General features: G+C 42.9%; 1 protein-coding gene across 1 annotated transcript; it reads right to left on the reverse strand.

Moving 5' to 3' along the window:
- Window positions 1-674: 674 nt before the first annotated feature.
- Window positions 675-25,909, reverse strand: LOC309333245 (putative helicase senataxin). Its single transcript, XM_081846666.1, has 4 exons — window positions 25,760-25,909; window positions 9,117-9,204; window positions 1,633-1,786; window positions 675-1,485 (listed from the first exon to the last, which is right to left on the reverse strand). Exons 1-4 carry the CDS (start codon window positions 25,888-25,890, stop codon window positions 1,481-1,483), a joined length of 378 nt encoding a protein of 125 aa, XP_081702792.1. The 5' UTR covers window positions 25,891-25,909; the 3' UTR covers window positions 675-1,480.
- Window positions 25,910-26,572: the final 663 nt, after the last annotated feature.

The following is a 26,572-nucleotide window of genomic DNA, read 5'->3' on the forward strand; positions in this document are numbered from 1 at the left end:
CAAGTTGGACACAAGAGAGAGCAGGAGGGAAATAGCTGAAGGGAACTCCTCTCTATTAAAAATCATCTCTGAGGCCAACACACATACAATTCAGAAAAAGCAGAACATACTGTGAAAACAATTTGTATTTCATTACTTTCGGTTTTATTTTTCTCAAAAAATGTAAATGTACTTTTAAATTTACATTTCAGCTATTACACTGAAGAAGCAGACAGTTGTACCAAAATGTTAATGCTGCTCGAACACTTTGCTGAATAGCATTTTTTGATCTCCTGTTCTATGTGAAGGAAACCAAGAATTAACTGTCAGAGTAGTAGTAATAATAATGATTTGATCTATATACTGCCCTTTATCAAAAGATCTCAGGGCGATGTACATTAGAAACACATTCCAAAACATCAGTGATAATCATAACAACAGTCCTCTCCAGCCTGCAAACTTCTCCAACCAGATGCTGTCCAGATGTTTTGGACTACAACTCCCATCAGCCCCAGTCAGTGAAGGTTTTGCGCTCTCACATCAGTTTCAGCGTCATACAGCTGGCCAGGGCTGATGGGAATTGTAGTCCAAAACATCTGGAAGGCACCAGGTTAGATTACAGTCTCTCCTGCCAAAGCTCATCTTGCCAGACTGCTGGATGTCAATTTGTTGGGGAGGTTGCAATGTGAGGATGCACTTGGCCCATGGCTCCTTGGCTCATAAGTGGCAGCAGATCCAATGCAAAAGGAAATCTTCATCTTTTACACTTGCAGAAATCTGCACAAATCACTTCTATGAAATGCCTGCTATGTTCCCTGTTGCGACATTATGTACACAGTGCCTTCTTTTTAAATTATTATCTATAAATATTTTTATCATGTATACAAAAGAATAAAAATGTGAACTAAGAAATAAGTGGTGTCGCTCTCGCCAAATTAAATTTTAGGGCCAGAAAGAAATATGGCAGCAGGAACAACTTCAGCACTCACCCAGGCGTGCTGGCCCAATGAGGGCTGGACATGCTAACCTGAGACACCAGCAAGCCAAACTCTCATGGTGAGCTGTTTGCATGTGACGAGGCACATGTCAGGACACTCACCCCAGGGGCATGTGATTTAACTGTGGCCACAGCCAGGCCTGTTTCACCTCTAAAAGATAAGTTTCTCTACATGCCGTACAAATATACACTACACCCAACATTTACAGTGTGTGATTTCTTGAAGTTTACAGCACAGGAAGCAGGCTGCCTAACTCTCCATGATATAGAAAACAATCACTCAAAATGCATTATCTTTCAGGCAGATGACCTTGCAATCCAGGAAAAGGCTGTGGAGCAAAGTACACCAGCAGCCACAATAAAAGGTTCTGAGTATACGGGAGGGACTGTGGGGCTACTGCATTGTCCTCTGTTGCTTGGCATCAAGGGGGGCCTAGATTTCCAGCAATTCATCTGAGGCCTTCACTTTCATTGCTGGATCTTTTGGCCAGCTCTTGGACAGGTTTAGCCTGTGTAGGAAAGAATGGCTTTAGGGAAGAGGAATCCTGAGATACTGGCAAGGGCCATGCCTCACTGTTTCCTGGAGCAGGAGCACCAGCTGAGTATTGCCAGGTATGTCGTCCAGGAGCTCCATGCAACTCAGATGCTGCACTCACCTGTCCTTGTTTGGCTCTGCTGGACTGCCATGGGCTTCAAGATCTTCTTAGCATCACTTGCATAGCAAGGAACATTGTATTTGCCACTGGAGGTCTTGATGATGGCACCTCTTTTCTGAGCATCTTGAATCAAAGCATTCCAATCTTCATTTTCCTACAATGGTTTTTATTTTATTTTAAGAAACAATAAATTATTAGGACAGGAGACTGGGCAGGTGCGGTAATGACGGTTTATAAACAAGAGTTGGGAAAATTCATGGATTCGAAGTTAATCCTGCTGCCTCAAAGTAGAGGCTGTTGTAGCTTGCTCCCAGTTCTCTTTTCTTCGAAGGCAGGGACAGGAACCTGGTGACCAAATCAGTCCCCCCCAGCATTCCCAGTCAGCCCACTACCCTTCAACTTGTCAATCCTACCTGCTCCCTCTAAGGAGATTTTTCTAACTTCTGTTGCACTGCAGGAGAGGGCGAGTGTGATTGTGTGGGTCTCTGGCTCCATCTGCTTTTGGAGTATGCCTCTATCAAAGGGTTAAAAGGTAGCAGAAACGCTCTAATCACTGAGCAGCTGGAGGTCATTAGGCTTCCAGGAACATGAGTTTGTATAAATAGTCTCCCGTGTGTTTGTTCTTCCCCCTTCTCCCCTTTTGGGCGTGTTTGCTGATATGTGTGGTTCGTCGCCGGGGTTTTTTTTGTTTTTGTAAATAAACCTTTCTTTGAGTTCCAAAACCGCTTGCTCCAAGACTCCTCTTTGAAAAGATACTGCCTCTCCTGCCCTTCTTAAACTGCTGCGCGAAATGCTCTGCTGTAGTGGGACTTGTGACGATGGAAGCGCACTGGGCATTTACATTAAACTAATTAAAGTTTAATGGGACAGGTTATGGTTGTTTGTACATCAAGAAGGAGCTAAGGAGTGCAGTTCAGAGTGATTTATGCAAGGACTGGAGCGAAGTCAGAAGCGGTTGCTGACAACGAAAGCCTTCAAAGCAGCTTGAGTCCTGCAACGTGCCTAGAAAAGTTTTAAACAGGCACTGAGCAGTTTGTACTCGCTGGAAGACGTCTTATTCCTCAAGGAGCCACCTCAGCAGCTGGGAGACGGTCTACAGGTGTGTGAGTATCGTTCCTAAGCCCCAGGGAGGATGGCAGAGTCCCAGGAAAGTTTTACTGTCCCGTTTACGCGACTCAATGGGAAAAATTGGCAAGATTGGAAGGCTAGAGTAAGGGTTTGGTTGCAAGCAAAAGAGTTGTGGAGTTGTACTGAAGCACCGCCTTTACAGGCAGCTGCAGACGCGTCTGCAGAAGACAAAGCAGCAGCAGCAGCTTCACAGAAACGCGACAGGAAAGCCCAAGGTCTGCTAGTTTTGGCAGTGGGACCAGAGCAAATGCCTTATGTTTCTGAGTTAAAGAACACGCATGAGGTCTGGACGGTTCTGCAGCGGTTAAATTCCAGAAACACTGCGGGGGCCAAGATCCATGCTACGAGATGTTTGTTTGATTTACGTCTTCAACCGGGAGCGTGTGTGAAAGAACATATTGCCAAAATGGTGTCTGCCTTTAATCAACTAAGACAGCTGGGCATTCCTTTCTCTATGGAGCAGCAGTCATACATATTGTTGTCTTCTCTTGATAAAAGCTATGAGACTCTAGCTCTAACTTTGGAGGCTATGCCTTCAACTGAATTAACCCTTGAATACATTTCATCTCGGCTTGCAGATGAACAGGATAAAAGGCAAAGAGAAAGAGGTTTGTCATCAAAGGGGAGTTATGCTGTGCCTAAGAGTGGGGATGCTGAGTTTGAGAATACAGTAAATGCTTTTGCAGCTAGACACAGTTTTCGCTGTGGTTCCCCTTCCCATTTAATTAGGAATTGTCCACGTGAACCTGGTCAAGACAGCACCAAGGCCGTTACCCCTAGTTACCAGACAAGGAGTTCCAGGGGACGTCGAAGAAGAGGAGGAGGTCGTGGCTACTCCCACAGCACACAGCACATGGCTTCAGCAATGGCGTTGATGCAAGGGCGTGGCCAAGGCAGCAATCTACGCTGGTTGATCGACAGTGGTGCATCTCACCACCTGGTGGCGCCATCTAGTGTCCGTTTGCAGAATTGCAGACATTTGCAAACCCTTAAAGTTGTGACAATGGCAGATTCAACTAAACGTTCCTTAGAGACCGTAGGCACAGTGTTCTTGAATTGTTTGCAAACAGAAATTGATGCCTACGTGCTAAAGGGAATGAAGGGGTGTATTTTGTCTGTGTCAGAACTTGATAGAGTTGGGTTTAAAACTGTGTTTGAAAATGGGGTTTGCACTATTTCAAAGAATAATGTATCTCTTTTGCAGGTGGAATGCAGAGATGGGTTATATTATTTTGAGACAAGTCCAGATGAAGTTGAACAGGTTCATGCCGGTTGTGTGAACACGCCAACCCATAATTCTTGTGTTCATTTATGGCACCGCCGTCTGGGACATATTAATTTTCAGTATGTTAAAAAGCAACCTGAATTATCAGAAGGGTGCAAAATGAACAAATGTACTAAGTATTTGGATTGTACTGCATGCAAAATGGCGAAGGTTCATAGATGCAGCTATCCCAGTTCAGATAGGAAATCTGGCAAAATATTCCAACTTGTGCATATGGACCTATGTGGCCCAATGCCTGTTGCTAGCATGGGAGGTTCGAGGTATGCACTGTGTCTCTCGGATGACAAAACGAAGGTTACATGGTTTCTTCCTCTCAAAACCAAAGCAGATACTGCAGAAACAGTTAAAAATTGGGTTCATGCAGTAGAACTTGAATTCGGTACTAAAGTACTTGCTTTTCAAACAGACAGAGGGTCAGAATTTACCGGGTCTGTGTTGCAGAATTTCTTTAAGAAAAGGGGAATTAAGCATCGTCTGTCTACACCTTATTCCCCCCAAGAAGGAGGTGTGGCCGAACGTAAAAACAGGGTTCTGCAAGAGTTGGCAAACTCTATGTTGTTTGATGCTAAACTCCCTCAAAGTTACTGGGCGGAAGCCTGGCAAACGGCTACTCATATTCTGAACCGAGTATATAATTCGGTAATTGCCACTACCCCATATTTTGCTTTATATGGGAAGAAGCCCAAAATTAATTACTTTCGGGTGTTTGGATGTCCAGCCTATGTACTTATCCCAAAAGCGTTAAGGAAAAAGGGAGGTCCAAGGGCTAGGAAACTCATCTTTTGTGGGTACGAACCACACGCTAAATCTTGGAGATTCGTGAACCCAAATGGGGATACTACAAGAGTGGTCCTCAGTAGGAGCGCTGAATTTTGTGAGCAGTCCGGATGGACTCACTTACATGGTAACCCTGACATTTTGAGAGATGATTTAGGCATTCATGCTGAGAATGAAAGTCCAGAGGGTGGTGAGCCAGAAGGGGATGGTGCACATGGTTCAGATGCAGATTCTGACCAGGCACAAGGTTCTTCTCCTAAGGTAGAAAAGCCAAAATCTAGGAATGTTCCAACATCGCCAGTCAGTAGGCCTAGCAGACAGCAAAAGCGAAGCAGGTCGCCTGCAACACCAAGCCCAAGGGAGGTATCTAAACGGAGGTCTTTATCCCTAGAGGCACATCCAGATATAAAGTCTGAGACAGATTCTGACAGCCAACGGTCAGAGGGGGCACAAGAGGAACAATTGCGCAGATCAAACCGTGCCACAAAGGGCAAGCCGCCAGAGCGGTTTAAGGTGACAAGTGTATACGTAAATATGGCACAGTGTGAGCCAGATAGCTATATGGAAGTACAACAGCTTCCAAGCTCAGAAGCCGCAAAGTGGCAGGAAGCAATGGAAAAAGAGATGGCTTCAGTGAAGTTTCTCGGTGTGTTTACAAGTACAGAGCTTCCGAAAGGGCAACAAGCTGTAGGTTGTCGATGGGTATATCGTTTAAAGCCCACAACTACTGAAGAGTTGCAATATAAAGCCCGACTAGTTGCAAAAGGGTTTTCGCAGCACAAAGGTGTTCACTATTCTCAAATCTATGCCCCTACTTCAAGATCGGAGTCACTAAGAATGCTTTTAGCCTCTTCAGCTAAGAAGGGAAATATGCAGTTTCATTTTGATGTCAATGTGGCTTATTTAAATGCAGACTTACAGGAGGAAGTCTATATGACACCACCACCGGGTTTTGAAGGAGACAAGCCAAACCAGGTCTGGCGCCTACACAAATCCATTTATGGGTTGAAACAGTCCGCCCGTAATTGGAATTCCTGCTTAAACGATGCTTTAGAGAGCATGGGGTTCAGAAAGAGCGCAGCAGATGCGTGTCTTTATCTAAAAGGCTCGGGATGTGAACAAGAAGCAGTCTTGATATTTGTTGACGATTTATTATACAGTGGAAAAGACGATAAACTTGCACAGCAATTTGCCACAAAGCTTGAAGAAAGGTTTCAGATAAAATCACTAGGCAATGTATCTGTTTATCTAGGAATTAAAATTCAGCAAGATGAAAATGGGAACTATTGGCTCAGCCAAGAAGCTAAGATCCAGCAGTTGCTGGAAAGGTTTAAAATGGACAACTGTGCTGGTGTTAAAACCCCAATGGAGTTAAGTTACATAAAGGATGCTCAAGCCGAGCAACAGGCAGAGTTCTCTAATCCCGGGGTTTACCAGTCAGCGATAGGCAGTCTACTCCACATTGCACAGTGGACTCGGCCCGATATAACATATGCTGTCAACATGCTGTGTAGACAAGCTGAAAAACCATCAATGCATGCTTAGCAAGGAGTAAAAAGAGTTTTAAGGTATCTCCAAACTACCAAAAGGTTTCGCTTAAAACTATCAGCAGAGGGCAGCACACAACTTGAATGTTGGGCCGACAGCAGTTGGGCAGATGCTGGACCAGATAGAAAATCAGTGTCAGGAATGGCGATAAAATTTGGAAATGCACTAATTGGTTGGAGATCAAGAAAGCAATCACTTATAGCTTTAAGTTCAACTGAATCTGAGTTCAATGCATTATCAGATGTATGTAGAGAACTGGAATTTTATAAGCAACTGGTACAAGAATTGTTTGGAGAATGTTCCCTACCTATCAGAGTGTGGGAAGACAATCAACCTTGTATTAAACTAGCTAAATCAGGTCAATTCAAGGCACACACAAAACACTTGGATATCCGTTATCAAAATGTATGCCAAAGTGTAAAACAAGGTTTAATTGAACTAAAGTATTGCCCAAGCCAAGAAAATCTCGCAGACGGTTTTACGAAAGCTTTGAGTCCGCAATCTCATAAATGTTTCTGTTCAGGTTTAAATTTGAATTAAGGTTGGTACAGCTCAGTGTTACGAGCAAGAGGGGGTGTTGCTATCAAAGGGTTAAAAGGTAGCAGAAACGCTCTAATCACTGAGCAGCTGGAGGTCATTAGGCTTCCAGGAACATGAGTTTGTATAAATAGTCTCCCGTGTGTTTGTTCTTCCCCCTTCTCCCCTTTTGGGCGTGTTTGCTGATATGTGTGGTTCGTCGCCGGGGTTTTTTTTGTTTTTGTAAATAAACCTTTCTTTGAGTTCCAAAACCGCTTGCTCCAAGACTCCTCTTTGAAAAGATACTGCCTCTCCTGCCCTTCTTAAACTGCTGCGCGAAATGCTCTGCTGTAGTGGGACTTGTGACGATGGAAGCGCACTGGGCATTTACATTAAACTAATTAAAGTTTAATGGGACATTCCACAAGGAAAAATGGAGGAGACCTTAGCTTGAAAAAGACTGGCTAAATTAATCTGAAATACTAAAGACCACTAATAATGGGTGTCAGTAGAAATTAGGACACAGAACTTCCTTTGGATTGCACTCACTGGTAAACAGTGGCTTCTGAACACACAACAGAGAATCCCTCCAATACATTTGTACATAGGCTACAATTATCCTTCCCTCCTCACTGCAGCTATAGAACCACCAGTGACAGAGAAACAAGTATTGTTTAATGCAAGTCCACTAACAACTCTGCCACTTTACAGGAGCAACAGCAAACCATCATCACCAGGACTTCCAAATGGAGAAATCTGGATTGGAGGCCCTCTAGTGGCAAAGTCATTGCAGTACAAGACTGACAAAAGTGACCATAATAAGACTGAGTGCATACGTATGTGAGTGATTGTGATTTCACACAGAAAAGTGGCAGGATGGGAAAGAGGGTGCTGAAGTCTCCCCCACTCCACCTACTTTTCTCCCGACAGGGCTCACTCCCAGTCCAAGAGCCTGACTGGGAGAAAAGTGTCAGGATAGAGAAGAGTCTGATGGGGCAGAAGCAACTGGCATGGTAGAGAACCCAATCCCTTTCTCTGCTTGAAATAAACCCTCCCCACCACACAGTTTGGCATTTTAAAACACTGAGACGAGTGGAGAACTTCTGTGGCCCTCTATATGCTGCTGAACTACATCTCCCACCATCCCTTGACCATTGGCTATGCTGGCTGTGGCTGATGGGAGTTGTACAACATCTGTAGGGCTGTAGGATTCCCAGTCCCTGCCCTTACAGCCTCTCACGAACAACCTTGGTGGATCAGACCAAATGGTCCACCCCCTGAAGTGCCATGCTTGGTCTTGCATGAAAAATAGCAGTGGTGGGGAAGCTGTGTTGTTGGGTTCCAATTCCCACCAGCCCCAGCCAGCATAGCTAAAGGTCAGAAGACGGGAGTTGTAGTCCAGCAACACTGGGAGGCAGCAGAGCTTCCTTAGCTCTGGAATATAGTATTGCCAGTTTAAGCTCAATTGTGGAAAGACCTAAAGTAACCTAATTGTTTTATAATTTATGAAACCTGAGTTTCAGGTTCCTCTGGGCACCCACAAGCGACAGGGCCTTCTCAGTGGTGGCTCCCTCTTTGTGGAATGCCCTCCCTGGGGAGCTATGCCTTTCTCCCTCATCATTGCCTTTCAGGAGGCATTTGAAAACATGTTTGTTTAGCCAGGCACTTTTGGTGGTTGAAGAACACTGTTCCTAGCAATGCTGAGATCACTGGATGAGAGAAAGCCTCCCCCCCCCCCAGATTTTTAATCGTAGCTGTTTTTAGAATGCTTTAACATTTATTCTGTGTGTGGCATGTTTACCACACTGGGCTCATTTGGGCAGAACATAAAATTCAATAAATAAGCAAATGCTGCCCAATATTTTCCCTAACACTGCTGATTCAAAATACATAATTACTTACGACACCTTTTGGCCAGCCTGATGCTTTCCAGATGTTTTGAACTACAACTCCCACTTGCCACAGCCAGCAGAGCCAACGTGTGCCCTCTTTTGCAAGTGTGGGCAAAGGGCCCAATCTATACAGGGTACTGTGCTCAGAAAATCCTGTGGGCACCCCTGAATCCTGTTATGCTCTCCTTCCAAACAACCCTATGAAGTAGGCTTGATTTATAGCTTTTGGAGGTGATATGGGGAGTTTGTGTGTGTGTATAAATCCAGGTGTCTTTGGGCCAAGCCCAGGACACCACCATTAACCCTCCACAAAGGTGTTTATTTCTTCTTCCACGTACCATGAGCGTTTGCAGGTGTCCAAGGATGAAGAGACTGTACTTGGCTCGGGTGATGGTGATATTCAGTTGCTGCAGACTCTTCAGAAACCTAGAGACGGGGGAAAACCCTGTATGTAAGGCTGGCTCAGGATGGGCAGCTATGTCCACAGTGCCCTACTAGCTACCACTGTGGGGTTCAACTAAATCCCTGTTTAAATTTCAAAGGCATTAAAAAAGTTTCAGGCATTCCCACCAAGGAGGAATAAATCTTAAAATCAGTCCATGCTCTGCTTTTGCAATTTCAGCTGCTCCCTACCTGCCACCATGTGGCTTCCAAGCGCAGACACCCCCACCACCATAAAAAAAACACATGTGGAAAGGAAGTGGGCTGGTGGTGGAAACCAGCTTCATTCCATGTCAGGACCTTCAGCTGCCTATCCAGCACAACCTGTTGGTGGAGTAATACTATTTGTTGTGATTCAGGTGACTTGAAAAACAGAAATGCATCGTTAGCACAACAGTGAATTTTTTTCTCCTTCTAAACCCCCCCCCCACACTTTTAAATAAAATAATAAAAAGAAGCCCCTTGTGAGTTATTCCTGACCTCCTCTTGACTCCCACCTTGACACTTGAACAGCAGTTCTTCTGGGGCGCATCTAAAAGCACTGGACCCATCGAAGCCAGGAGCCCTCTGATAGGGGCTCCCCATTTTGTGACCCATCTGAAGCTACAGAAGAGGAGAGGCAAGTGTTAGGATATTTCCGTTCCACCTTAAAAGAGAGCAGGCTTTGTGAGTCACAGAGTCTGCGTATTTCCTGTTCACAGGATGTTTCTGTTGTGTCTATGCTTTCGTTTCTCTCTGTGCCTGAGCAGACCGAAGCAGGCAGTCATGTTTTTTCTTTGTTCTGACCAACGCTGAATAAACTTCTAAATAATACTCTTCTGCGTGCATCTTTCGCTGTGCATTATCTGCTGATAGAGCGTGCATCTGCTCTGGAATGTCACAAGCTATTTTCTGGAGCTTGTGTCGCTAATTGCTGATACTGCGTTTCTACGGGAGGTCGATGGACGTCCGGAGACGGCTTGGGAGCCATGATGGACTTTGTCTCCCTGGCAGTATCCCAACAACAGGTTTCAGGCCCAGATTCACGGCACTTACAGGAGAGTAAGACTGTGACAGACTGCTGAGGTATGCGTGGGAAAAGCGAAAGCACAGGCTTTTCTGTTTGCCATGGCAAGAGACTCTGATGTCCGGCTGGCCTAATTGGCCTGGGAGCCGAGCCAAGCAGGCTTCGTGATTAATGGGAGCGAAGATAAGGAGTCTCTGATGTGAAAAAGACTCACGGCTCAAGTAAAGAGCTGGAATGGAGTTTTTCCAAGCCTCTGAAGCTGCTGAGTGCCCAAAGTTAAACAGGCAAAATTATGAGACTTGGGCAAGTTGCTGTGAGAGCTTGCTTCGTCAGTTTGGAGTGTGGCATACTGTGTGTGAAGCCCCTCCAGTTCCTCTGACAGATAGATGGAGGGCCCAACATTCAAAAGCAATAGACGTAATAGTCTTGTCCGTCTCTCTGGAGGAAATTGCTACGCTAGCTGGCAACACGACTGCACGTCAGATGTGGAATGCTTTGAAAGTAGCTCATCTGCCAGTCATCCCAGCCCAGAGTTTGACTGCATCGGAGGTCCTGGCTGTTTCCCAGAATGAGAGTGTTTGCAGGGATGCCGAGGGCATTGGTTGCAAGCTGCAGGGGGAGCTGACTGTGATGTCATCCCGGAGAGCATTCCAGCCTCCAGGGGGAGCCAATGAGTCGGCAGGTGAGAGCTCTGTTTCTCATGGGAGCCAAGGTCATCCTCACAGATACCGGAAGGCCAGAGGTAAACAGAGACAGAAGCCAGCAGATGGCCAGAAGCAGAAGGGGGGTGGAAAGCCCAAGCCAGGGAAAAACAAGGCTTTGTTTGCTGGCACAGCTTCACCAAAGGCTAAAGGCAAGTTTGATGGCCAGGAGCAGGGGGACAAGCAGCAAAAGCCCACGCAGGTGGAAAACAAGGTTTTGCTTGCTAGAAAAGCTGCTCCAAAGGCCAAGGCAAGATTTATTGTAGATTCTGGATGCACCCGCCATCTAACAAAGGATCGGCATCTTTTTATCTCCTTCACACCTCAAGATGGTGAGATCTTCCTGGCTGATGGAAAGACGTTGCGAATTGCAGGAGAAGGGACTGTGAAACTGGCAAGTCTGCACACTACCATCAAAGATGTACTTTATGTTCCAGGTGCTGCAGACAATTTGCTCAGTGTCCCACAGCTGACTGGACGTGGCTTTGAGATTTCCTTCAAGAGGAGCGTCTATGTCATCAGGAAAGGCAAAGAGGACATTTTGCATGCAAAGTTTATAGATGGTTTGTTCTGTATAACTTATGATGACAATGCTGTTGCTGTGTCTAATGTGGATTCTTGTTGTGTTGCACAAACTAACAAGGTTCTTCATGCAGGATGTATTCATGAAGCACATTGAAGATTTTGTCACATGTCTTGGCAGGCGTTGGCCAAGATGCCTGAGTTGGTTGAAGGTTTGAACATCAAACCCTGTAAGTTTCACATGAAATGTGTATCTTGTGCAGAGAACAAGGTGAAGGTTGCTCCAAAAGGCAAGGAGTCTAGCAGGCAGGCTTCCAAACCCTACCAGCTAGTCCACGCAGACCTGGTTGGTCCGCTTGCACCCTCTTTGGGTGGAGCAAGGTACTTCATGGTTCTAATTGATTCTTTTTCCAGGTACATTCATGTGTTTATGCTCGAGCAGAAATTGCAAGTGTTTCCTAGGTTCAAGGCATTCTGTGCTTGGTTGGAGAATGTTCACGGTAAACGTATCGGCTGTCTCTTTACTGATCGGGGCGGGGAATTCACTTCTCAGCAGTTTGAAGCTTTCCTGACTGAGAAGGGAATCCAGCATGACTTGTCAACGCCTAGATCGCCATGGATGAATGGACTTGCGGAGCGAGCAAACCAAACTTTGCTTCAAGGCCTAAAAACCTTGTTGCATGATGCCAATCTCCCTGAGAAGTTTTGGGGGGAGGCTCTGTCAACGGTTGTTTATACCTTAAATCGCAGACTGTCATCACCTATTGGTTGCACTCCCTATGAGAAGATGTTTGGTAAGAAACCTAACGTCAAGCACATGAGAATCTTTGGTTCTGACATGTGGGTACACACCCCACAGAGCAACAAGCTTGGGAAGCGTGGGGCACATGGTTTGTTAATGGGGTATGAAAAAGGTGCATACAGAGTATGGATGACTGACTCTAAGTCCATTAAGTTCACAAGGAGTGTTGAGTACAATCCTAAGTGGGGGGGGGGGAAATGTGGGAATTTTCCAGAGTTACCCAGAGGAAGATGAAGGTGATGTGAAAAAACCAGATAATGTTGAGGAAGCTGAGGATGATGATGATGATGATGATCAGAGTTCGGATTCCAGTTCAGTGGGTGGCGCTGCTGCTGGTGTCAGCGACAGTGATGACACAGCAGACTACAAGAGCGCAAAGGCCTCAGTCAGACCATCTGATGCCTCTGACAATGAACTGGAAGAACCACTGTTCACCATTGGTCACTTTTCTCCTAAGAAGGAGGAGATGAGTCCAGAAGACTTGCGTCTAGTACGCAGGTCTGAAAGGGCGACCAAAGGCAGACCTCCGAAGAGATTTGCTGATGAGTTTGCTAAAACAGCAACTGCTGTTCTTAGTAGCTCAGAGAAGGTGTGGGAACCTTCAAGCTTCAAAGAGGTTCAGGAGTTTACCTCTAAAGATGCTGAGCCTTGGCTAAATGCCATGAAGGCGGAAGTTGATTCCTTGAATAGGAACCAAACTTGGGAGCTGGTACCAGTAGTCCCAGGAATGAGACTGGTTGGCAGCAAATGGGTCTTCAAGGCCAAGACAGACCAGAATGGCAAGGTTGTCAGACACAAAGCCAGATTGGTTGCCAGAGGTTTTTCACAGGTACCAGGACAGGATTACCACGAGGCCTACTCACCCACCGTCAAGTATGAGAGCATTCGGCTGATGCTCAAAATCGCTGCAGAGGAGAAACTGCATGTTTCCCATCGTGACATTAATACAGCTTTTTTGTACGGGGTTTTGGGGGAGGAGCTGTACATGCTTCCACCTGATGGAATGCAGATACAGAAGGGAATGGTCTGTAAACTGTGGAAGTCCTTATATTGTCTCAAGCAGAGTGCCAGGTGTTGGAACACAAAACTCACTGAGACATTGCTTTCTCTAGGTTTTCACCAGGGCAAAGCTGATTCGTGTGTGTTTGTCAAGGAGGAGGGGCAAAACAAACTGTATTGTTTATGTTTTGTTGATGATCTTCTGATGTTTTGGAAGAATCAGGCTTTTTACCAAAGCACCCTAGCTCAGCTGAAGGAGCACTTTGACATGAAGGATCTTGGTGAGGTATCCAAGTATCTTTCTCTGCAGGTGGACAGGGACCAAGCAGGTAATTTTCTGGTACACCAAACACAGAAAATTGCTGATGTATTAACCAGGTTGAATTTGGTTGATGCAAACCCAGCAGACACACCGATGGTGACAGGTTACCAGGTAGATAGTACTGCTGAAGCGTTTTCTGACACTACGCTGTACAGATGCATTCTAGGCAAGTTGAATTTCATTGCTAGATGTTCAAGAGCTGACATAGCTGTAAGCACTAACCTGCTTAGCAGACATGCTAACAATCCCACTGTTCAGGATTGGAAAGCCCTGAAGCGCATAGCCCGCTATTTGAAAGGGACTATGCACTACAGGCTGAGGTTCACCAGTCAGAAGACTGGAGGTCTTGAAATCTTTGCAGATGCTAGTTTTGGAAGTGACACCATGGATGGTACAAGCACTTCTGGAGTATGCTACATGTACAACCACTGTCTGTTTGACTGGCTGTGCAGGAAGCAGACGACGGTAAGCCTAAGTTCCTGTGAAGCAGAACTCAATGCTCTGTCATTTTCACTCATGGATTGTGAATGGTTGATGCAACTGTTTAAGGACATCGGAGTTTCTGTGAAATGTCCTATACAAGTGTATCAAGACAATAGATCCTGTTTGGCTTTGCTGAACTCAGAGAGTTGCAAGCAAAGAACCAAGTACTTGCAGATTAAGCTACATCGTGCAAGAGAGTGTATTCAGAAAGGACTCATTCAGGTGTCCTACATGCCAGGAAATGAAATTCCTGCTGATCTGTTGTCTAAGGTTGTTAACAGAGAACAACTTAAGGTTTATGTACAGAGGTTGCAATTGGGTTGAACCACAGGTACTACAGGTTACACGGAAAGGGGGAGGATGTTAGGATATTTCCGTTCCACCTTAAAAGAGAGCAGGCTTTGTGAGTCACAGAGTCTGCGTATTTCCTGTTCACAGGATGTTTCTGTTGTGTCTATGCTTTCGTTTCTCTCTGTGCCTGAGCAGACCGAAGCAGGCAGTCATGTTTTTTCTTTGTTCTGACCAACGCTGAATAAACTTCTAAATAATACTCTTCTGCGTGCATCTTTCGCTGTGCATTATCTGCTGATAGAGCGTGCATCTGCTCTGGAATGTCACAAGCTATTTTCTGGAGCTTGTGTCGCTAATTGCTGATACTGCGTTTCTACGGGAGGTCGATGGACGTCCGGAGACGGCTTGGGAGCCATGATGGACTTTGTCTCCCTGGCAGTATCCCAACAGCAAGAGGGTGTCTGCACTCTGCCCTCCATTCTGCCCCAAAGCCCAATGCTTCCTTCTGGCCTTGCCAACCCCTCAACTTCCCTGCACCTCCCAGATATATAGTTCAGTTGTAAGCTGACAAAGTGCCCCTCACCTTCAACACACACTGCACCTCCACTCACAATATGAACTTCTGGCTTCAAGATCTGGCTTTTATTGTGTGCTACCCTAGACTGCCATTAGGTTCCTTCCAGGCAGTTTGACAGAAGGGCACATAAACACAGTTTTTGGGTTGTGGGACAGGCAGGCACTTTCACATCCTGCTATTTTTTTCTGGAAGAGCCAGAAGAGTTGCTACCACTGGTTAGAGGCCCCCTCTTCCCCCCCCCAGCTAGACACAGTGGAAGCCCCCTCCCAGATTCACCAACATAAGGCAATGGCGGTCTCCTTCTAACTCCGGAGGGGAAGCTCCGCGGAAACGGGTCGTCCGCTATGGCGAAGCGGAGACCCTTGCAAAAAAATCACAGGCAGAAGGAGCCTGTGACCGTGGGACTCGGCGGGCACCGGTAGCGCCCCCCGGACTTGCGAAGGGACCCCGCAAGGGGCTCCGGAGCGTAACGGGAGTCTGGCGCGGTGCTGAGAGTCGATCGCTTTTTCCATGGAGTGAAGCCGCAAAAGCTGTTGCCGGAGAGCGCTGACCTTTTTCCTGTGATCATTCGGCTGTCAAACAACTACCCGTGAGTAGGTGAAGTTTAAGAATTTGGGACTTAAAGGAAAAAAAGGATAAATTTGGCACTGAAGCGGGAAGGTGTAAACAGGAAGTCCGTCTTCCGTTTCTGTATATAGTTCAAAGCAAAGACTCTTAAAGCTAAGACCTGGAGAGTGGCGTTTTAAAGTTCCAAATCTGAACATCAAAGCAGAAGAATCCCTCCCCCAGATTAATAGAGGGGGGGGGAGAGGGAAAATTGACTGTCTTCCTTTTATTTATGGAGTGAAACAGAGAAAACTACTCAACTCCCGGGAACGGACTGCCAGGCTTTTTCGAACTGTTGCATTGAGAGTCGCACTGCCTATAGACATTGTAACTTCTTTAAGAATCAACTTTGCAAAAGAGTAACTTTTTTAAGATCAACTCTGCAAAAGAGAAACTTTGAAGGTTTTCTTTTGATTTGAAACTGTTGCTTGTTTTTTGAAGGGACAATTTGGAAAGTTGGATAAGACTTTTAAATTGTAACTTTAATGACTGATATAGACTCCCTAGAGGAACATTGAAATTGTGCACCCAGCTGGAGGATTTTTCCATTCTTGACTTTGGGGATTTTCCACGGGAAGACTTGACCGTGGGATCGACCTTGATTCAGAGACAGAAGTGTGATGACTGGTAGGATAACAAGATCGGCTAAGACTAAAGCCGAGCAGCCCAGCACAGTTTCCCAGCAACGCAGATCATCTGTTCCTGGCCCTTCTGTGACACAGAGGGAAGATTTTACACAAGCAAGGCCAAAAGGAATGGCTTCAGAAGGGGACTTTACCTCAGTGTTAAATGAAATTTATGAAAGATTGGAAGGTATAAGTAAGCAAGTTACTGAACAATCAACTAAAATAGACCAAAATATGGCCAGTATTAATAATCTGGGGCAGAAGGTGAATTCTAACACAGAATCTATTGGAAAATTATTGGAAGAATCTGCGTCTAACCGAAAAATAGCTGAGGAGGCAAAAGAAAAAGCAGTGGCTGTGGAAGAAGAAATAAAGCCGATGCACAAGCAGATTGGGGACCACCAAGCACTTCTCTCTATGATTGAATTGAGAGATAAACAGACTAATCTGAGAATTAGGGCAGTTCCAGAACTGGAAAAAGAGAGTTTAAGTGACTACCTTACACAGGAATTTGAAGAATTTTGGAATTTGGAGGTGGAGAAAGACTTTAAGATAGTAAGTGCGTTCAGACTTGGGAAAGGAGGGAGGAAAAACAGGGTGAGAGACTGTTTGGTTACCCTCCGAACGAAAGAGGAGAGAGATAAAATACTGAGTGCGCACTTCCAGAAGACTTTGGAAATTAATGACTCAAGAGTGGAAATTTTTAAGGACATTCCGAAATATTTATTGGCTCTCAGAACCAACTACGGAGATTTGGTGGCCCTACTGAGAAGAAACAGAATTGGTTTTAGATGGGAATTCCCCCAGGGGGTGTCTTTTACTTTTAAAGGGAAAAAGTTTAAAATAAGATCAGTGGAAGATAAGAAAAAATTCTTGAGAGACCACGAAGAAGACCTTCAAAGAGGAGCTCTAGAAGAACCAAGAGCTTTAAAACCAGGAGAACTTGACGCAGTATCAACACCTTTGGGATTGGACAAATTAGGAAAAGTAATACCACCGTCAGAGGAAGAAGAACTTTTGGGAGCAGTTGGAGGAAAATAGAAAATTACGCCATGTCTCTGCAATTATTAAGTTGGAACATCCACGGTTTGAATCCCCCGGAGAAGAGGAGGATATTCCTAGACAACTTCTGGACCTCAGATCCACCTACCTTGAACTAACAAGGCTGTTGAGGGGCAACTCAATTATTTTTAGGTGGGAATTTCCACAAGGACTATCTTTCACGTTCAGAGGGAAGAAGGTGAAAATAAAAACAGCTGAAGACAGAGACAAATTTTTGAATATTTACGGAGAGGACCTTCAGAAAGGGATTGAAGAACCTTCAGGGGCTGGACCATCCTCTGCATCTATACCTACACCCTTGGGGCCTGAAGACCAGGACAAAAAGATACCACCACCAGGGCAATAACAGATATATCCAGGATGTCTTTGCAACTTCTGAGTTGGAACATAAATGGCGCCAACATCCCGGAGAAAAGGAGAAGGATATTTCATATTTTGAAAAAAGAACAATTGGACATTATTTGTTTACAAGAAACACATGTGACTAGGCTTCATAGAAAAGTGTTAATAAATAAAAGATTAGGCCAAGAATTTATCTCTTCGGACCGAGTTAAGAAAAGAGGTGTGGTGATATATGCAAAAGAGAGCCTGTCACCAAAATTTTTATTCAAAGATGAACAAGGAAGAATCCTGGCAATTGAGATCCAGAACCAAGGAGAAAAGTTTTTGATATTAGGAGTTTATGCGCCAAATGACGGAAAATCGGAATTTTATAAGAAGCTGCATGAGACAATACTGGACTATCTGAGCTATGACAACATCATTATGATGGGAGATATGAACGGGGTGGTATCAACCAACATGGATAAGTCACATAGTCAAAATGTAACAAAAGAAGGCAGACTACCTAAAACATTCTTTGAACTTACTGACAACATCGACTTGATCGATATCTGGAGAACAAAGAACCCCCTAGGAAGAGAGGGAACATTTTTTTCTGAAGCCCAACTGACATGGACAAGAATCGACCAAATATGGACAACTAGAGGCCTGGCACCTAAGATAAAAAAAGTGGAAATCTGCCCAAAGACCTGCTCCGACCATAGCGCTGTAAAGATGGACATGAGACTAACTCCAACCGGCTCCTTTGGATGGAGGATGAATGACAATTTGTTTAGAGATCAGGAGATTATCAAAAAGGCCCCAAAAGCTTTGAAGGACTATTTTGAGATTAACCTGAACACCACGGTGGAAAAAAGAACTGTCTGGGACGCAAGTAAGGCGGTTATGAGGGGGTTTCTGATACAACAGAACACTATAAGGAAAAAAGCACAGAATGAGAAAAAAGATAAGATTTTGGAGAAAATTAAAGAAGGTGAGAAGAAGTTAAGATCTAAACCGAAATCAAAGGAGATTTTAAGAGAAATTAAACTTTATCAAGCGCAATATTCAAAACTGATAAATCAGGAAGTGGAATGGAAAGTCAAGCTAATGAAACAGAGATCCTTTGAATCAGCAAATAAATGTGGAAAGCTGCTAGCATGGCAGCTGAAAAAGAGACAAAAGCTGAACACGGTAACAAATTTAGAAATCGAAGGAAGAAACATTCAGAACCCAGCGGAGATTAGAAAGTGCTTCCAGAGATATTTCAAGCAATTATATACACAAGGGCCGCAAGACGAATCGGAGATAGAACAATTTTTAAAGAAGAATGGTCTACCAAGGCTGTCCCTGCGAAATAGAACTATCCTGAACTACAAAATAACACAACAAGAGATTGAAGAAGCCATTCAGAACATGCAACTGGGCAAATCTCCAGGGCCAGATGGTCTCACCTCCAAGTATTATAAGACATTGAAAGACTATTTGATATACCCACTAATGGAGGTTTGTAATGAAATTATGGAAGGGAAGAAGGCACCAGAGTCGTGGAAAGAGGCCTTCATCACATTGATACCTAAACTAGAAACCGAAAAGACACAACTCAAGAATTACCGCCCCATCTCCCTCCTGAATGTGGATTATAAAATATTTGCAGACATTTTAGCAAGCAGATTTAAAAAAGTGTTAAATGAAGTGATTCACAAGGACCAAGCAGGCTTTCTCCCAGGTAGACATTTGTTTGCAAACACAAGAAACATTATTGACATTTTGGAACTCCTGCAGACAAATATCAACACAAAAGCAGTTCTGATATTTATAGATGCGGAGAAGGCCTTTGATAATATTTCTTGGAAGTTTATGAAGAAAAACTTGGAAGGAATGGGAGTGGGGCGGGGGTTTGAGAATGGGATAGAGGCAATTTATTCGGAGCAGAAGGCAAAATTGATAGTGAACAATGTGGTGACGGAAGAGTTTAATATTGAAAAAGGAACACGACAAGGTTGTCCTATTTCCCCTTTGTTATTTATATCGGTCCTGGAAGTGCTCTTAAATATGATTAGAGGAGACCGGTTGGTGGAGGGTATTCAGGTCGGAGCGAAACAGTACAAACTTAAAGCATTTGCAGATGACCTAGTATTGACCTTACAGGAGCCAGAGCCCAGTACCAAAAGGGTATTGCAATTGATCTATGAGTTTGGTCGGGTGGCGGGATTTAAACTTAACAAGCAAAAAACCAAGGTTTTGGAAAAAAATATGACCCCTTTAGAATCAGAAAGGTTTCAGAAAGAGACAGAATTAAATGTGGTTAAAAAAGTAAAATACCTAGGGGTAAACATAACAGCCAAGAACATGAACTTATTTAAAGATAATTATGAAAAATGTTGGTCTGAAATTAAAAGGGATCTAGAAATTTGGTCAAGATTGAAACTTTCCTTGTCAGGACGTATTGCTGCTATTAAGATGAATGTATTGCCAAAAATGTTGTTTTTGTTTCAAACTCTACAGATTGTGGACAAAATGGGGTGTTTTGAGAAGTGGCAGAGAGATATTTCTAAATTTGTCTGGCAGGGCAAAAAGCCCAGAATTAAGTTTAAGATATTAACTGACGCTAAAGAAAGAGGGGGCTTTGCCCTGCCAGACTTAAAGCTGTACTACGAATCAGCAGCTTTCTGCTGGTTGAAGGACTGGCTGCTTCTTGAAAACACGGATGTTTTAGATTTGGAAGGATTCAACAATGCTTTTGGATGGCATGCATATTTGTGGTATGACAAGGTTAAAATACACAAGGCCTTTAAGAATCATGTTGTCAGGAAAGCAGTGTTCAATGTCTGGATAAAATATAAAGACTTATTGGAAAACAAGACCCCAAGGTGGTTATCACCAATGGAGGCTAAGGCCCCGAAAAGACTCAATATGGAGGCTAAATGGCCGAAATATTGGGAAATAATAGAAAAAGACGGAGATAATTGGAGGTTGCAGAGTATGGAGAAAATAAAAGATAAAGTGCGAGATTGGCTACATTATGCTCAGATTAAAGAAGTTTTTAAGTCGGAAAAAAAGATAGGATTCCAGGTGGAAAAATCAAAGTTAGAAACAGAACTGTTAGAACCCAGCTCTAAGATACTTTCAAAAATGTATAACTTGCTGCTAAAATGGAATACACAGGATGAAACGGTTAAAACAGCTATGATAAAATGGGCACAGGACATAGGGTACAACATTATGTTTGCTGACTGGGAAAAGCTATGGACCACAGGTCTGAGATTTACCGCATGTAATGCTTTGAAATAAAATATTATGAAAATGATATACAGGTGGTACATGACCCCAGTCAAGCTTGCAAAGATATACCATTTGCCTGATAATAAATGTTGGAAGTGTAAAGAAGCTGAAGGAACATTCTTTCACCTCTGGTGGTCCTGTCCTAGAGTGAAGGCTTTCTGGGAAATGATATATAATGAGCTAAAAAAGGTATTTAAGTATACCTTCCCTAAGAAACCAGAGGCCTTCCTTTTGGGCATTGTTGACCAGAGTGTGCAAAAAAAGGACCGAACTTTTTTTATGTATGCCACAACAGCAGCAAGGATACTCATCGCTAAAGGCTGGAAAACTCAAGATTTGCCCACATTGGAAGAATGGCAGATGCAACTGTTGGACTATATGGAACTGGCAGAGATGACTGGCAGAATCCGAGACCTGGGAGAAGAATTGGTGGAGGAGGATTGGAAGAAATTTAAGGACTATTTACAAAAACACTGTAAATTGTATGAATGTTAAGAAAGATGTAAAATCTGTAATAATATGGCTCCAACAAATTAGTAACAAAGAATATAAATTTAAACGTGACTGAAAGAAAAGACAAATTTTGGATAAATAATATGTTAGAATTAAGTTCTTAAAAAAAAAAGAATGATTTAAATTCTAAGATTTGAGATTTAATACTGGACAATTACATGATATAAACTGAATTAAGTAAATAATTTGCTAGAAAAATTTATGTGCTCAGAATGCAGGAACAAGAGATGTGAGGAAGTCCAAAGATGAGAATGAAATGTGGTTATTGAAAAAGATCATGTTGTTATGTATGTTGATTATTGTTTAAAAATTTAATAAATATTATTATAAAAAAAGAGAAGAGGAGGAAAGTTTTTCATTTATTAAAAAAGGAACAATTGGACTTAATTTGCCTACAGGAAACTCATGTGATTAGGCTACATAGAAAAGTATTGATTAATAAAAGATTGGGCCAAGAGTTTATTTCATCGGACAAGGTAAAAAAGAGAGGAGTGGTCATTTATGTAAAAGAGAGCCTATCCCCGAAATTTGTTTTTAAAGATGAACAAGGAAGAATTGTGGCAATTGAAATTCAATCACAAGGAGAAAAATTCTTGATTGTAGGAGTTTACGCACCAAATGAGGGGAAATCTGAATTCTACAAGAAATTGCATGAGACACTGCTGGATTACATGGACTATAACATTATCATGATGGGAGACATGAACGGGGTGGTATCTACAAATATGGACAAGGCGCAGAGACAGTTTGTAACTAAAGACGGCAGACTACCGAAAACCTTTTTTGAACTGACTGACAATATGGATTTGATTGACATTTGGAGAACTAAGAACCCCCTTGGAAGAGAGGGTACATTCTTCTCTGAGGCCAAAATGACATGGACAAGAATTGATCAAATATGGATAACTAGAGGACTGGCACCCAAGACACGAAAAGTGGAAATTTGCCCAAAAACTTGCTCCGACCATAATGCAGTAAAGATGGAGATGAAACTAACACCAATCGGTTCCTTTAGATGGAGGATAAATGACACCTTATTCAGAGATCAAGAGATTACCAAGAAGGCCCAAAAAATCTTGAGAGACTATTTTGAGGTAAATCTGAAAACTACGGTTGAAAAAAGAGTAATCTGGGACGCAAGCAAAGCGGTCATGAGAGGGTTTCTGATTCAACAGAATGCAATAAAAAAGAGAACTCAAAATGAGAAAAAGATAAAATTTTGGAAAAAATAAAAGAAGGAGAGAAGAAATTAAGAGCGAAACCAAAATCGCAAGAGATTCTGAGAGAAATTAAGTCATATCAAGTACAATATATGAAAGTGATAAACCAGGAAGTAGAATGGAAAATTAAGCAGATGAGACAAAAGACATTTGAATCGGCTAACAAATGTGGGAAACTGCTAGCTTGGCAGTTGGAAAAAAAGACAGAAACTAAACACTATTACAAATCTAGAGGTGGAAGGAAAGAACATTCAGAATCCATTGGAGATTAGAAGGTGCTTCCAGAGATACTTTAAACAACTTTACACACAAGGGCCACAAAAAGAGACTGATATAGATCAATTCTTAAGAACAAATGGATTACAAAAAAATCTCTCAAGAACACAAGATAATGTTGAACTATAAAATTACAGAACAGGAGGTTGAAGGTGCCATTCAGAACATGCAGCTAGGCAAATCTCCAGGGCCGGATGGACTAACCTCAAAATACTATAAGTCTTTGAAAGATTGGTTAATTCAACCACTAAAGCAGGTTTGCAATGAGATTTTGGAGGAGAAGAAGGCGCCAGAGTCGTGGAAGGAAGCTTATATTACACTTATACCGAAAATTGAGTCTGAAAAGACACAACTTAGGAACTACCGCCCCATATCCCTGTTAAATGTGGATTATAAAATTTTTGCTGACATTTTGGCCAACAGATTAAAAAAGGTATTAGTTGAAGAAATACACAAGGACCAAGCTGGCTTTCTCCCAGGTAGGCACTTGTTTGATAACACGAGGAATATAATTAACATTCTGGAGATGTTACAAATGAACATTAACACCAAAGCAGTTTTAATTTTTGTTGATGCGGAAAAAACCTTTGACAATATTTCTTGGAATTTTATGAAGAAAAATCTTCAGGGAATGGGGGTGGGACAAGGGTTTGAAAATGGTATAAGTGCAATTTATTCAGAACAAAAGGCTAAACTGATAGTTAATAATGTGGTGACAGAAGAACTTAAGATAGAAAAAGGGACATGACAAGGCTGCCCTATTTCCCCATTGCTTTTTATTTCGGTCCTGGAGGTTTTGCTGAATATGATTAGGAGGGACCGTCTGATCAAAGGTATTCAGGTTGGAGCGAAACAATACAAATTGAAAGCTTTTGCAGATGACTTAGTTTTGACGTTACAGGAGCCAGAATCTAGTACGAAAAGGGTATTAGAACTGATTGAAGAATTTGGTCATGTGGCAGGATTTAAGTTGAACAAGTAAAAAACGAAAGTGTTAGAGAAAAAGCTTACACCGATTGAGAAAGAGAGGTTTCAGAAGGAGACAGGTTTGACATTGGTTAAGAAAGTAAAATATCTAGGGGTTAATATGACTGCCAAGAACCTAAATTTATTTAAAGATAATTATGAGAAATGTTGGACAGAAGTGAAAAAAGATTTAGAAATATGGTCAAATTTGAAGCTTTCCTTGTTGGGTCGAATTGCAGCTATAAAGATTAATGTATTGCCAAAAATGTTGTTTTTGTTTCAAGAATTGCAAATTGTGGACAAGATGGACTGTTTCAAGAAGTGGCAGAGAGACATTTCTAGATTTGTCTGGCAGGGCAAAAAGCCCAGAATAAAATTTAAAATATTAACTGATGTAAAGGAAAGAGGCGGATTTGCCCTGCCAGACCTTAAACTTTACTATGAATCAGCAGCATTCTGCTGGTTGAAAGACTGGCTGCTTCTTGAAAACACAGACATTTTGGACTTAGAAGGTTTCAACAATGTTTTTGGGTGGCACGCATATTTGTGGTACGACAAGGTTAAAGCAAACAAAGCATTTAAAAACCATATTGTCAAGAAAGCATTGTTTAATGTCTGGACAAGATATAAAGATTTACTGGAGAATAAGACCCCAAGGTGGCTGTCACCAATGGAAGCAAAGGCTCAGAAAAGACTCAATATGGAGGCCAAATGGCCGAAGTATTGGGAAATATTGGAACAAGAAGGAGACAAACTGAAATTGCAGAGTTTTGAGAAATTAAAAGATAAAGTGCGAGATTGGCTTCATTATTTTCAAATAAGAGAGGCCTACAATTCGGATAAAAAAATTGGCTTCCAGGTGGAAAAATCAAAATTGGAAACGGAATTACTAGAACCCAAAACTAAGATACTATCAAGAATGTATAACTTGCTGTTAAAATGGAATACGCAGGATGAAACGGTTAAATCAGCTATGATTAAATGGGCACAAGATATTGGTCATAATATTATGTTTGCGGACTGGGAACAGTTGTGGACCACCGGTATGAAATTTACGGCTTGTAATGCCTTAAGAGAGAATATTATGAAAATGATGTACAGGTGGTACATGACCCCAGTCAAGCTTGCAAAAATTTATCATTTGCCCGATAATAAATGTTGGAAACCTTTGGTGGACGTGCCCAAAGATTAAGGCTTTCTGGGAAATGATCTATAATGAAATTAAAAAGGTGTTTAAGTACACCTTCCTGAAGAAACCAGAGGCCTTTCTCCTGGGCATGGTCGGCCAATTGGTGTTAAAGAAGGACAGAACATTTTTTATGTATGCTACAGCAGCAGCAAGAATCCTTATCGCAAAGTATTGGAAGACACAAGATTTACCCACCCTGGAAGAATGGCAGATGAAAGTGATGGACTATATGGAGTTGGCGGAGATGACTGGCAGAATCCGAGACCTGGGAGAGGAGCTGGTGGAAGAGGACTGGAAGAAATTTAAAGACTATCTACAGAAACAGTGTAAAATTTATGAATGCTAAAATGATGTTGGATTAAAAATAAGTGGCATTAGTGATAAAGTTAGAAAGAGTATGCAAAAATGAATTGATGGATGAAGATATTTGAGTTGTGATATGTTAAGATACAAAGTTAAAGATGATAAATTGAAAGAGGGCAAGGATTTGCTGATTTGATTATGTAAATAGGAATACAAAAAGGGGAGGTGTGAGGAGGTCAAGGAAACAAGGTAATGAGCTTTAAAGTTAAAAAGGGAAAGATATGGGCATCACAGGTGGTCAAGAGTGGAGTACAAGACCACCATAGGGGCTCCAACACCCCTTGTTCCAACCTTGAATTGTGGACAGTGGCCCACATACTTGACCACCCCAAGGATCACATCTTAAGTGTCAGAAGTGCCAAGTTGAGGCACCTCAGTTGTCACCTCGCACTATGACAGCAAAGTCTTACCCAACTGATCCTTGCATGCTGTTCACTCGAACACAGGACACAATGATACAGTCCTTCTCACGGCCCTGGAACCCATCCACGAGGTCAACTTCCCCGACTCTGTAGAGAAAAGGAATGTCGTATGGTGCCATCCTAAATACACTTCTCTCTTTACCACCACCACTCATCCCCAAAAGAGAGGTGAAACTGATTGAGAAGGAAACAAACCATACTTTTATGAAGTTAAAGAAAACTCCACACTTCTTGTCTGAAATAGAAAACTATGTAAACAGTGAGAGAGCAAGCGAGGGAGCACATGGTAGATTGGAGAGATTACTTGAGTCAGTAGGTGGGCTGTTGCGCCTCACTTTTCTCATATGTAAAATGGGAATATAACCTGTATTTTACACACTGCTGTTGCAAGAACAAATGAGATGGGGGGGGGGGAGGGTTGTGGGAATGTTAAGAATAGTAGGAAAGGATATATTGGATAAGTATTATCCTTCCTTCACTCATGCTAGTAAGTGATGTAGCAGAACAGATTCCCCTCAATATACCTGGAAGTTAGCTTGCGGATTCGTTTGAAATATAAATTTTATTTATATCCCGCCCTCCCCAGCCGAAGCCGGGCTCAGGGCGGCTAACAACAATAAAATAATGCAACATTCTAAAATCATTTCATTCTAAAATTAATTCAAATCAAATTGATGGCAACCATTGGGCTAGAGTTCTGTGAAGATTGCCAAAGGAGGGGGTCAGGCTGTGCCCTGGCCAAAGGCCTGGTGGAACAGCTCTGTCTTGCAGGCCCTGCGGAAAGATGTCAAGTCCCGCAGG

This window comes from Podarcis erhardii (assembly GCF_964252035.2).
Source record: "Podarcis erhardii genome assembly, chromosome: W".
Taxonomy (NCBI): Eukaryota; Metazoa; Chordata; class Lepidosauria; order Squamata; family Lacertidae; genus Podarcis; species Podarcis erhardii.